Here is a 14,670-nt window from a genome sequence, read left to right as displayed (position 1 = left end):
AAAAACTCTTGCTCTCTCTATATAATTTATTATTATTTATAAACATATTAAGTAAATATATTTCTATGTCTATATTTACTTATATCTATATTTTAACAATTAATAAAATAATAATTCTTATAATTATAATAACATGCCAAGCTAATTAAATATAAAGTTTTCTTTTAAAGAATTTCATTATTAAAAAAGTGAGATTAAATAAAAAAAGAATGCTTATTACAGATATAAGTGTGATGAGATGTAAGTCACTGTATATATTCGTTTAATTTGTACGTATTTTTGAAAATGTAAAAAATAAGATTTTATTTTATTTAATCAATAGACAATCTCATACGTGATGCATATTTGAGATCTAAAGAGGAGATGATTAAATATAACAGTCTGGATATCTGTATATCTCTTTTATGTTGAACTGAGGTTTAAAGTTTATCTTGAAGTGGTTTTGATCTGGTATTAGATGGACAAGTTACATTCATATCAGCATAAAGCACCTCTTTATTGGGCATAAAGTTCATCATGGGGTTTCAGCACTTGATATGTGGGAAACTCCAGCTGCTGTTTTTCACACACACACACACACACACACACACACACACACACACACACACACACACACACACACACACACACACACACACACACACACACACAGAGAGAGAAGTGTTTTGTGTTGTTGAGTCGTTGTTGTTAGTTGGTGACCCACTTGTGTTGGTCTCTAGGACATAATGGTGCTTAGATCTTGTTTTTTTTTTCTGTTTTTGCTGAGCGGGTAAAATTGACTGTAAAACAAATGATGGATTGCTCTGATAATAGCTGTTCTCGCAATGTTGTGCACAAGGTAAATATGATGTCTGTGGACTTAAGGGGCCTTAATCATAAAATACAAGCAGAAGATATATCTGTGTAAATCGTAAGTAAAGTCATTTGTACACAAATTGTACCAAGGGATTTATCCTAGGGGCTTAATTGACAAAATTCTTATTCGGGTGCTCAAAAAGTCATTTCTTAGATCCATCAGCTGTTTGCATATGATGTGTTTTAGCATCTGATAGTTCTCTTGTGTATTCAGTGTAATGGTGGTGTAAGCAAAGCTCTGAAAGTTCCCCTGGTGTTTACAGAATGTTACAGAGCTAATGAAACACAGGAGGACATTAGAGATAGAGTAAACATGTCTTTTCAAATGGAGTGTGTGTTTGTGTACGGGTGTGGAGGGCCGAGGAAAGAATGTGTGTGTGTGTGTGTGTGTGTGTGTGCGCACTGGCACTGATGGCCTCTGTGGGAAGGCTAGCCAGCATGGAAGAAAGGAGGACGTCAGGGGGAGATTTTAATTAAAGTATGAAATGAGAGGTCACGCGCTCTGACCCCCCCCTCCACTCACTACACACACAAGGACATGCTATCTCTTTCTTACTTTCTTCATTCCTCTCTCTCTCATACACACTCTAGCAGTCTCTTCCTCTCTCTCTCTCAGCTTGATGAGTTTTCCATGAAAGGGTTTTTCATTAATTCCACCTCAGGGAGTCTCTCTGTTCCGGCTCCCTCTGAAGCACGTGGAAATCTAAAGTGTGTGTGTGTATGTTTCTGTTTGTACATGGCCACCATGATGTTTTGACTCGGTCTGATTATTAACACACTCTTCACACACAGACACACATGATCCATGATCTTGTTGATGAGAGAGGATGATGGACAGGACAGAAATGGTTCGTTAGTTTCCTGTGATTGCTTCATAATGGGACATTTTAAACATTGGATTACAAGAGGTGTAGGATAAATTAATGCTGAAAAACACCTGGACATGGAATAACAGGAAGTGACAGAACCACTATGAGCTTCAGTGTATTCAGAATGCTGCTGTTTATTTTTTTTCTTTATATGTAAGGCTTTTAATCCCCATAGGCAGATTGGTAAAAAAGTGTACCTACATTTTTGCAAAACTACAAAAACACACCTACATGTGTACATGCAATTCATTGCAGTTTCCTGCTGAAATGAACACACAGATTATCAATTAATAAAGATTTATTTTCTTGCACAATACTGTTATGACCTCAAAACTATTTTTTTTAATAGTGCTTGAATATATAATATAATATATTTGATGTTTATGTCACATTACCATCTCCATATACTTGGCTTTTCTAGTAAACTTGCTCGGTAGCCCACCTGGTACAGCATTACGATTGTGATGTGTAACGCAAGTCCTGTGAAACACAAATCATGATAAAAGAGCTCAGACTTGTAGAAGCAAACTAAAATGGCATGGTTGATTTGACAAATGTTTTTTAATCTCAAGTTTGCTTTTGTTAACACTATCGGTTGGATTTAGGATGGGGTTTAATGTGATTTTTCAAACTGTTTGAATCTGTTAATTGAGAATAAAACCTAATAAAAATATAGTGTGCTTACACATTTGTGAATAAAAACTAACATATTAAAGTTTACTAGTGGAGTGATAACAAGGTCCAAACATTCTCATCATGACAATTCGTAATGTTTACATTTTGGTGACAAATCGTCACCTTGGAATTATAAGGTTTTATCTGACATTTTTGTCAAAATTAAATTATTCACATATTCTTATCCGGTGACAACTTATTTACATTATGTGATTTTTTTTTTTTTTTTTTTTTTTTTTTTAAGTTGTGTACATTTTGGGACTGATGTATGAAAGAGATTTGTTCCCCATATCACTATACGGAATGCAAAAATTTTGAAGCTCAATATCTTGAAACTGTGCAGAATGCAAATAGAACCTTACAATTCCTAGCTGATGAAGTTAGTTTGATTTCTTATATGCTTTCATTTGACTTTATCACTTGATCATGAACCATTAAGATGTAGGTTTATGGGTGAAGCTTCATGCTTACTTTTTAAATTGCAAATCATAAGTTTTCATTCGAATCACATTGCATGAATTTGTGCAAAAGTGCAACTTTGTAAAAAGAAATAGTTTGTAATGTTTTCTCATGAGATCAGGTTAGGTCTAAAGAGTCATATGAACAAACTCAGAGTTGGGTTTCTGCATCAGTTCTTCAAGTAAGCATGGAGTAGGAAAAAGGAAAACCAGAATGTTACTAACATTGCTAGAATGTTACAGAGAGTTCTTCCACAATAGATAGCCAACTATAAACTGTCTCAGTGTTTACCTCATTAAATATTCATGCTTTTAATGAGGTGACCACTGGTATTCAGTGGTTCAATACTTAACACCTGAGACGTTAAAAGATTAAAAAAAACATGTTGGTTTCTGTCCAACCTCCATTGTCTCTCCAAGTTCAGGTAACTAAAACATAAAAGACCCTAAAAAAAAAGAATTGAGTGTTTTGATCCAAGTCTTGTGAAGAAATACAAAAGCCACAAGAACCAGTGAGTTTTGTTCTTGCATGTGATGCACATGTGGCAGAAAAAGGATAGAGACCTCTCAGGTTTTTATTAAAAATACCTTTATTTGTGTATTGAATTTTAACTGAAGTCCTATTGGTTTGGAATGACATGAGGGTGAATTAATGGGAACAGAATTTGCATTTTCAGGTGAGCGATCTCTTTAATTGAAGTAATGAAGAAACATTCTTATTCTAGTATATTTCAGAAGATTTGATACAATCAGAGCAGATTCACGCAGTGACCTTTACATTGCTTGGCAAGCAAGTATTGAAAAGAAGATGTGTGCTTGTGGCATGCTGTATTTCTCCACTGATGTTATAAAACATGCAAATGAGAACATTAATCTAGGGATTTCAAATCGACAGTCTGAAATCTCATGGTTACCCCCAGGATTAATTACTAACCCGTGTTAATGTATTAACAGTGTGTTAACAATTAGTATGAAAAGCACACTTATGTTGTGTAATATATAGTAATATATATGAATCAAGTGTGTTATTCTAAGTCTGTGAAGATACACAATTGCTTTATAAGATGAAGAGAATTAATTTAGGCTTTAATTCACGCATGTAAGCATTCATCAAAGCACATATGCTGAGAGCATCAAATATGGTAAACAGTGTTTGATGTGTGAGAACACATAATACACATTATATATATATATATATCATATATATATATATATATATATATATATCTATATATATATATATATATGATTATTATATTATATGTGATTATGCATGATTCACTTTTTGATGAGAGCAGGTTTTTGGTTTCAATGCTTTCATTTTTCTTACAAACATCAGACTATATATATAATATATATATATATAACTTCCACATTTCCATGATTAGTCTCAGTGTTATCAGAGAAATTGACATTCTTGGCCATATATCTACTGTAGGACGTGAGAGTTTGGAAAGGGTTGCAAAGCTTCATGATTAAGCAGTTTCACCCCTCTGGCTTTGAAATTAATGAGCTTCTGCAGTCAAAAATGTCAAAAACTAATTGAGATGTCCAGACCATGAGGAGAATGTGGCATGGCTATGGCTGTATCTAGGTTTGTCTATCACTAATTTTAGAACCAATCAAAAACCAAGAAGCAACGCATTATTAGTCTGTGCCGGTGTTTGTTTGTTATGTATCTAGGAAACGCATGTAGAATGCAGCTGTTTGTGAAGTGCATTGGTGGGAAGTAGACTAAAACATTGTATTAAACTGAGTTAGGTGGCGAGGAGAGAGAGAGAGAGGAAAATGCATGAACTGAAACTGAAATAAAACAGTATAGACAAATATTGTAAAAAAAAAAAATATTTTAAAAAAAAAAAAAAAAAAAAAAAACATCTAAATTTATAACACTTTAAATGAAAATGGAAAATATAAAAAAGTTCAAAATATTAATATCTTAGCCATAACAATGTAACACCTAAAATTATTATAAAAATTGTGAAAACAGTTTTACAACTCAGTTTTTAAAGCTTCACATTTCTGCTTTTAAACCCTTTTTAAAAAATGTTTTTTTGCTCTATTCACTTTATAAATTAATTTTTATGGAAATCATCATTATGCCACAAGTGCTGTTGAATGAGCTTTAACTATTCTGTGCTGGCGAAGGGAAGTAATCATTTGTGGGAAAACTCAGCTTAACAAGCTATGAGTAAACAAATTGCATGGGAATGCAAAAAGAAAGTGAGCACTATTGTGATGCTGCAAACTTTTTTCTCTCTCTTCCTGCTCTCCTTTTCGATCTTCTTAGAGGTAACGCTTCTTTAAGTAGAACAGGATAATGCAGAAGAAACACATAAAGGTTTTGCCTAAAGCTTCCTTCACGCCTGTGACCTGATTAGTGTAGAGAGGACAGAGGAGGAAATTTTGCATCTCCCGAAAATGTGGAGAACAGACAAAAATAGAGATGGAGGGATCACAGTGCAACACATTGCTAAAAAAAAAAGAGACAGAATGGATGCGTGAACGAGGAAAAGATTAACCTGTGTAATGGTTGTGTCGATTTCACCTCATGTTTTTACACAACTTTTCTTCTATAGGGTCAAAAGAAAGTGGCAGTGCTTTCAAACAGTCCCCGTGAGAAGGTAAAGTTAACACACACATGGCCCATATCTGCCAAAAGCTACTGAGAGAGAGAAAAGCGAATGATTTATATGCTAGCATGTGAAAATTACTATTTTTGTTGTGGACTTTTATTGTATGAAGGACAAAAGGATGAGAGGAGAGGCAGTGGGATGTTAAATGACCTACATATGCACAAGACACAGCTTAGATTATGTCCTTTATAGAGGTGAGTACACAGCTGAGATGGCAGGTGTTACTGGCTTTTATTACTCTTGTTCCAGACCACTATGTTATTCTGTGATGGAAACACACTCCGTTTAGGACTCCTTGAAAACTCTCATTCTAATCTAGTGCAATGGTTCTTGATATGCAAGTTTAACATGAACAAATATTAAAAAAAAATACATTCTTATATATGACTGAAGTTACAATTTCTTAAATTTAGTTTTTTTTAAAAATACTAATTTTCGGTGTAATTCTGTCTCAGCAATTTTTGAGAGAGAAGGGACGAAGTGCTTTCACTTCACTGAGATTCCAGTGAATATTTACCGGCCTCTCTGCCATCTTCTTCTTCTTCTTTTTTTGGAAATATGCTTTTTATCTCTGCTTGGTAAATCCTAAAGTTCTTAAAGCATTAACATGAAGGAAATACTGGCTTATGCAGGTCTCAAAATTCCTTTAGTAATCCAGAGTGGCTGCTTTATAACCCTCCCTCTGATGAGAGGATGTCACCTGTCAGATCCCTATTGGCTTCTTCTGTAATGAGAGACAATAATAACAGCAAATTAAAGAGGTGCAAGAACCTGAACAGGAGAAATAGACTTTTACAATTAACCTTTTAACATCTGCCAGAGATGAGATTGAACTGTTCCCTGGTTACAGTATGATCAATTCGACCTGTGAACTCACTTAACTGATTGAATTCATAGCAGTTTGTCAAATAAAGAAAGTAGTTTAATTATTCACTTGGTTGATAAGCTGTATTCTTGATTGTTTTGTTAATAAAAAAATTGCTTTCTATCTTTTCCCAGGCTCAGTTCTGTTAGTTTTTCCATAAATATGGTGTACTTTTATAGCAGTAGAGTCACAAATGTTATTTTTGAGATATGTATTTGAGATAAAATTAACTTTGTATAAAAAGTAGCTTGTTTTAAATCAAACATCAAACATCTGTATCCCCCTTAAAATAAACCACCCTTCAAGCTCTTGACCTTTTTTGACTGTATTCCAAACAATTAAAATATGACTATATTTCAAGTGTTCAACTGATATTCAATTCTTTGTTGCAAAAAATACTTCATCAGATTTAAAATAGCTATATTTTAGCATATTTCGATTTTTCCTGTTTTGCAAAAACAATTGAGTGTTTCCTAAACTTGTCAATCGTAACATAATTTGGATTCTTTCTACATCAAGTAAACAATCTGTTTCCATTTTCTGTCCTTAATGGGAATTGTTAGAAGTTCATCAGTAGATACAAACCAAAATATGGTGCCAAACTATGTAGTTTCTACTGACTGACAGATCAATTTGAGTTAAATGTGGAACTCTGTCGGTGATTCAGCTTCTGTTTAATTTTGATGTCTTCTTGTTCTTCTTCTTTGATTAATTACATCACACAAATCACATGTTCACACATGTTCCAAATTTGGTAACAAGGTGGCCAAATGCATAACATTAAAACCTCATGTGAAGTAGACAAAATAAAGCTGATAATATTTAGTCTGAACTCCGGAGGTGTTTTTTTCAGTCTCTCAAAACTCGGTTAACTTCAGCGTCCCCTGACATGTTTTAAAACGACCTTATGATGTCTTAAACAAAAGCAAGACAAGGTGGTGTAATGGTTCACTTCATATGGTACATATTTACTAACATACAAGACAAGTCAACAGCTGCTAAATGACTGTTACACTCATCCTTTGCTCATCATTGATTTCCGCCCCATGTGTGTCTGTTTACCTGCTACACAATCCCACTGAAAATATGCTTTCATTAAGTTCAGTTTAAAACATTTATTAGGTTTTTCAGACTATACTCTTTTTTTTCCACAGACTTTCTCATCAACACATCTGAGAGTATTTACATGATTCTCTGATTAATGTTTTAAATAAAATGACGGACTCTCATAGTTAATGAAGCTGTGGAGCTTAATTTAATCAGTCTCTTTTTTGTTGTAATTGTGTATAATCTGTTATTAGTATAATATGAGCTTTTGTTTATAATGTCAACAGGCTTGTTAAGGCCAGCTGGCTTGCTGAATTACGTCAAAGAGAATATTACAGTAACACACACAACCCTAACTGACTCACTGACTGATCTTGTTGAAGTTTGTTGGTGTGGCTGTGTGTGTGTGAATGTCTACGTCTGTTTGAGGAAGCAGTCTGTTTGTAAAATGTTTACAGTACTGCTTTTTTTCCATTGCTGTTATTTCCTGTGCATGTGGATATTTGTGTGTGTGCACGTATGCTTTGGGAACAGGAATGTTAAAGTGTCTGTGTGTGTGTGTTTGGGACAGATGTTAAGTCTCTGTCTGTATTTTTCTCTCCCCTTCGTTCTTTGTCCCCCTGCTGGGGCCACAACACTTATTTACATTTCATTCATCACAGAGAGCCGCGGACTGAAACACAAACAGTGGACTATTTGGGTTCAGTCTTTCACTGCGATAAGGGCTTCAATTACGCCCCATCATGAAGGAACTTCCTGTTTGAGCCCAGAATAAAGGATGTTTGCTCTTATCCTTTCAGCTGGGCTTTTTTCATCAAAGAGCAGTTCCGTCTAAATGTTTTTGCATTTGTCTTCAATTCATATTACAGTCAAGATTTTTTTTCGAGTCAAGTCACATTTATTTCTATAGCACTTTATACAATACAGATTGTCTCAAAGCAGATTCACAGTGATAAACAGGGAAATAACAGTGTTATTGTATAAAAATGAATCAATTATGAAACAAATTTAATTTCAGCTGTAAAGCAGCTTTACTGAAGAAAAAATGGTAGTGTCTAACTAACTGGTGTTAAGTCAAAATTGTATTTAATATTGTTTGAATCAACCTAAATATTATTTATTTATACTGGTATAAATCTATATCAACAAAACAAAATTTTACTTGTTAAATCAGGTTTTTACAGTGGAATAGTCTAATTTTCCAGCGCAGTTTAGTTATGTTGATTCAGTTCAGTTCAATACATTAGATGTGTCAATGTTATTAAAGTTATTATGGTGTTGACGCTGCAAAGGTCATCAGTTATGAAACAACTTCAAAGTCAGCTCTATAGAAGACAATAGTGTGATTATTCAGCTCAATTCAGATATAATTCCATTCAATAATAGTGTTGACGCTGCAAAGGTCATCAGTTATGAAACAACTTCAAAGCCAGCTCTACAGAAGACAATAGTGTCATTATTCGGCTCAATTCAGTTCAAGTTTTATTCTCATCAGATAGTATCAGTGGCATCAAATCGGTAATATTACTGAATATTAATTGTGTTTTAAACCCTAACTGAGCAAGTCTAAGATGACACTTATAGAATCTAGCAAAACACCCTCCATAATGCAAAAGATGTGTTTAAATTCATGTGAACTTATCTGACAAATCCACTTTTTATACCTCTCTGCCTGATGAAATTAACCTGTCAGAAAGAGTCCGTTTCTGCTAATGGGTAGACAAACAAACACACGCAACACTTTTTATTCTTCACTTCATTAACCCTGAATATTAATATGGTCATCCTGGCTTCTCGTTCTTTTTTGATTTGTTTGTTTTCTCCAGCTTATCCAGATGACAGATTTATAGTGAAACGGTAGTTATTCTAAAGATAAGGGATTGAGGTATCTGTCTCTCTTAGTTCCGTTTTTCTGTTTCTGTAATCTAAAGTAATCAGTTTCCTCTGTGAAATACTGTACGTCCTGCTCTGACCACCCTCTCTTATCTCTTAGTGCTATTTAGACAAGTTCCTACTGAATGTTTGTCAGTGGAATACAGGAGAATTAGACCCCCCCCCCCCCCCCCCCATCCTCTAATTCTCTCTCTCTGCCCACCCCCCCCCCCCCTTTTGTTAGTGGTAGTGGGCATCCCAGAGGGGGTTGTGCCCCTTTCATACCCCAGTAACTGATGAATTGTATGTGGTATGCAAATGAGAATCCATAAATCTTATGAATGACAGCTTAATTTATGTGAGCCTTAATGAATGCAGGATTAGATTTTAATTAAATGTCCTCAAAGGCACCCTGAGTTGTACATTGCATTTTTGTTCTCTCTCTCTTTCTCTCTCTCTCTTTCCCCCTCTGACTCACTCTTTCATAGACTACCATGTTAATCTTAAGTCTTGTTTCCTGTGCACATCTGTCCTCTCAAATGAAGTATCTAGAAAAACTGCAGTGATAAAAAACTCTTCATTTTGCGAACGGAAGGGGGTCGTAGTTAATGAATCATACAGGGAGAGAGAGAGTTAAAATGGTGCCTTATCTGCTGATCTCTCTTTGAATTTCTTGAGTCATTTCCGCTGCACGGCTTAACCACATTTAATCTGATTCCATCAGTATCAGTTTAATTAAAATATCGCCCCATTAGGAATTATTAAAAATGTCAGCCTGTTAGGCATTCAGCATGGCTGTAGGAAGAGAGAAGACAGTACTTCACCAGAGCTGTGTCATTAGCACTAGAGTTCGAGCGCATCTGTCAGAGTTAGCTGTTAACGTGAACTGAATCTGACCAGTGGTGCCGCAGTACAGAATACGATCATGTTTGTGTGGATATAAAACACAAAACTTTGTGGGTTTCAACTGGTTCTTGGTAAAGCTGACTGAGAAAGACTACAGAATGAAATCCACCTGGATCTCATATCTGGAAACATAGATGAGACGTGTGTGTGTGTGTGTGTGTGTGTGTACTGGTATATGGTTTATGAGGACACAAATGTGTATAATGACATGGGTACTAGAATGTAAACATGGTTTATGAGGACAGTTCCTGTGTCCCCATAAAACAAAAGGCTTAAAAAACATACAAAACAGTGTTTTATGAAATTCAAAAATCGTCAGTAGTTTTCTGTAAGGGGTATGTTTAGGTGTAGGGCGATAGAAAAAACAGTTTGTACAGTATAAAAACCGTTACGCCTATGGAGAGCCCCTGTAAACCACAAATGCAAGTGTGTGTGTGTGTGTGTGTGTTTGTGTGTGTGAGAGAGAGTTCATAAGAGGAATAAGATTAGTTTAAATAAAATGCTGTTCATGAATCATTACAGAACCTAGGTTTAAAAAGGTGTGCCAGATTCTTAGAAATGGACTCTTTGTATTCATGTTAATTTCATGCAATTTTGAAAAACTTTTATACCATTTTCTAAAGAAATAGTTATTTATTATTAATTCATAAATATCATTAAGATTTTAGTGAGTCATGATGCTTTTTTTCAAATATGAATAAGCAGTGAACCAGTTTTATTAAAAAAAAAATCTAAGAAACAAATAATAAAATATTATGCCAAACTGCTTTGTTACTCTTCAAGAATTAAAGTTTTAATTAGGCTTTTTTCTTGGTTGGGATATTAAGACAGTAGGACAGTAAATTTAACAGTCCCATAAAAAAATAAAAAAATAAAAAATAAAAATTTTAATTCAGAAATTAAAAAAAAAGATGAGGTGTAATGAAGTCAATGTATGAATAACCAAAGAATAAACCAAACAAATAAACCACAGACTAGTCTTATCAATTATATTGTGTGTGTGTGTGTGTGTGTGTGTGTTTGTGTGGTGTGGGGGTATGGGGTGAGAGGTTGAGAAATAAACCTGTGATAATCCTCTCCCGTTTCAGGCGCTGTGATAAAATAGCTATTTTGTTCATTTATTTACTCTCTGCAGTGGACAGATAAAGAAACACTACAATTAGGGAATTGAGAGAGGGAGAATTTAAAAGGGCAAACGGTGGGGAGTTTAATATTTTATGAAGGATGATTGGTGCTCACGAGTACTGGGGGAGGTGTGAGCAGAGGATGTGCACAAAATAGAGGACTTTTTTTCTGGAATGCTCAGCAAAATGATAAAGAAAGTATTTTTAAAAAAGTAAATGTTTTCCACTTGCTCAGTTGGTGCAGATAAAGATACACGAGAGTTGAAACAATCAGAAGTGCACCATGTTGAGTCAAACAGGTGAAAATGGACCATAACCTGCTTCCCCTCCAATTCAGACTCAATTAGGTGAGTCAAGATAAACACTTTAAGTTAATGCAGATGTTATTTGTGTGTGCTGCTGAGAGCCGTGGCTGATTTTAGTGCATGTACTCAACAAATGTAAATTGCACATGAATGCACAGGAGCAGGTAACAAGGTGCACAGCATGCATTATACATGAGCAAAAAAATCGGCTGATTATGGAAAAGGGAGATGAGTCTACTGTGTGATCTAATTAGAGAGAGAGAAAAAGAGAAGGGAGGGGTACAAGAGATGGCAGAAAAAATTGTCCTTGAGAGTATTTACTGACGCATGTTAGTATGTAGAGTAGATTTAGTCCAACTCTGAACAGAAATGTTTGTGTATGAGTGTGTGCAAGCCATGCCTTGATTAAAAAAAAAAAAAAAAAGGGAAACTGGGGCTAGTTGTCACACATTTTACTGCATGCAGTGAACTTGGGTTTTTTTTTTTTTTTTTTTTTTTTAGAGAAGGTCAGTTTGTGTATAACTTTGGCTATAGGTCTGTTCTGCCATTTTTGTTTGGGAGTAAAAATATAGTTAATTGAACACAAGTTGATGTTTGTGTCAACATGCCATTTTCAGCAGAATCATTACACCAAAATATGTAAAAAATCACATAAAAAAAAAAAAGAAGAAACAAATAAATAAATACAAAGAAACAACAGTGAAATACTGAAATAGTATTTTCTTATAAAACAAACTCCAATAAACAACTTTCAAAATATTTGTATAGTGTATGCCAGAGTGGTTTTTATTTTTAATTATCCATTGTTTATCAAAGTTAATGTGACAGAAAAATCAGATGAGGCTGGAATTTTAGTTTAGAAAACAGAATAAAAAAAATTAGCAATAGTAGTATTTAAGAACATTTTAAAAAAAGGTGTTTGAAACCACTGCTAGAGCAAACCCACATTTGTGTAATAGGACATTTGAGAACATATAGTTGCTGAGATATAGCACTTTTGACAACTTTCCTGTGTGACAACTAGCCTTAGGCCTACTTGGTAGTTTCTAATCATTCTGTACCTTGTCTACACTTCAGGTGAGTGACATGGTGCAGCAAAACTACAAGGTTCCCATTATAATCAACAAAACTGTCTACACTGCAACTTCCAATGTGCAAGGAGTGCACTGGCTTCTAAACGTGTTGTTACATGTAACCGAATGGAAAAGGTTGTCTGACATTTGGTGTTCATCTTTCAGCTCCAGACCTGGCAGACCTCCTAAACGAGCCCAGAGCATGACATCACCCGAGAGCCCTCACATCCTGTCCCACTCCGTCTCTGGACTCATGTCCTCAGGAATGATGTCTCACACTGGTAAGAAAATGAGGGAGTGCTCCTACCTCACTGTTACTGCCAGAACAAACAAACCTCATTCCTTCTCAAATGAGAAAAGCAGAATTTAAGAGGATCAAATCAGGATTTGTAATTAAAAGTGAAAGGAGAATAGGAAAAGGAAGTAGTCAGTTAATGGTGTAACTGAAGAATTACTCGGTATCCTAACCAGACGTGATGTGATAAGATTCCAGCGACAAGCAGTTTGTCTGTCCACATCAGACACGACAAAATCACAAATCACGACCAATCAGAAGAGCATGTGGGCAGAGTCTCTGTGCAAGTACACTGCTGTCTCACACTTGCAACAAAATGGATAAGTACATAATCAAATCAAAATAAACCATTTTACCATTATTCAAAATACATACTCATTGACTGATACAGACTGATTGTCTCAGAATACACTCATTTATTCACATATCGTTTGAACTCAAATGTTTTTTTGAACTCAAAAATTTCCTTTTCGTTATTTTCAATATCTGAGGTAAATATAGCAGTTTATGCCAGAGACTAGCAGAAGTGTGTGATTTCTGACTCACTAGCGTCACCAAATGTAACTCAAATAATAATGAGAAAAAGAATGACTGTTTTCAAATAGGTTTTCCAAACATTACAATTGGATGGTTAAACTGATAGCCCCGCCCACACTCATGCTATTGGTTGAGCCATTGTTGCTATGCTGGACTGAACAGGATGCTCAAACAAACATTGCTTTGTGTTTTAAAGAGCCACAGTTTTTAAACTTTTAGGGGGAGAATCAGCATATAAATGGCTTATTTTGTTCTGCGTGTTAAGCAGTGATAAAAATATTTTAACATAAAACTAACGTCAGTTCAGTTTTCTTCACCTTTTTAATTCAGCTGCTTGAAATGGTGCTTATTTCTACAGACCAGTTGCAGCCTGCTATATTTCTGTGTCAGTCACTTTAAACAGCACTTATCTGAAGTGACGCAAATAAACAATCTGACTCATGCTGTGCTGTAGAAAAGCCCAAAGCCAACAAAACACAGCTACTGTTTCCACACTCACAATTCAGGTTTGCCTGAGGTAGTATGTAACCTCATTTTGCCAACTCTAATTTGTCCTTTATTGTGTTGTGATATTATTATTAAAACCTATTAGATTTTGCCTTAAGATATGTTCACCTCGGCCTCTGTGGTGTCAGCTCTCCTCTTGCTCAAAAGAGTGTCGTTTAATGCATCACAACTTCTGTCCATCCTGCATCCTGAAGCTAAATGCACCGACTTCTAAGCTGCCCTTCTCTTTGTGTAAGTGCGTGCGCAGTCTGCTGGTTACGACTTCTCAAAGAGAGCCCGAAAAGGGTGGCACATTTGTACTCATTTAGAAAGAGCAGGTGATGGAAAGAGAAAGAGTGAGAGGGAGAAAGATAATGCTCAATAGCACAGGCCTCTTTTATCTTCGGCAGAGGTCACACTATCAATGTCAGCCACAGAGATGGGAACTCAAAGGCCACTAGGGAGATAGAGAAAAAGAGAGAGAGGACAGTTTTTTCCCTCTTTGAGTGGATTGCAGACTGAGAGTGGGGAATGCTTTGATAGCGTCCTCTTCACAGGCTGAATAGGGACCTTGGCTTTCATGCTCTGATCTTGACATTTAGTGAAAGCATTTGGAGAGCAACTGAGAGAGTGAGAAGAAAAACACCCCGCTCCTAAAGCTCACTGC

The 14,670-nt window shown here is 35.4% G+C and overlaps 1 protein-coding gene across 3 annotated transcripts in view; it reads left to right on the top strand.

The window, feature by feature from the left end:
* LOC109080710 (dachshund homolog 1-like) overlaps positions 1 to 14,670 on the top strand; it is a 67,857-nt gene that overhangs the window by 24,858 nt on the left and 28,329 nt on the right. For all 3 annotated transcript variants that reach the window (XM_042757043.1, XM_042757038.1, XM_042757032.1), the window contains exon 2: positions 12,851 to 12,966. In XM_042757043.1, the coding sequence (XP_042612977.1) occupies positions 12,851 to 12,966 (116 nt within the window). The remainder of the gene's footprint in view (positions 1 to 12,850; positions 12,967 to 14,670) is intronic.

The sequence above is a fragment of the Cyprinus carpio genome, chromosome A1, assembly GCF_018340385.1.
Source record: "Cyprinus carpio isolate SPL01 chromosome A1, ASM1834038v1, whole genome shotgun sequence".
NCBI classification, from domain to species: Eukaryota; Metazoa; Chordata; class Actinopteri; order Cypriniformes; family Cyprinidae; genus Cyprinus; species Cyprinus carpio.
The sequence above is the reverse complement of the archived record's forward strand: the minus strand, read 5'-3'. Positions and strand labels throughout refer to the sequence as shown.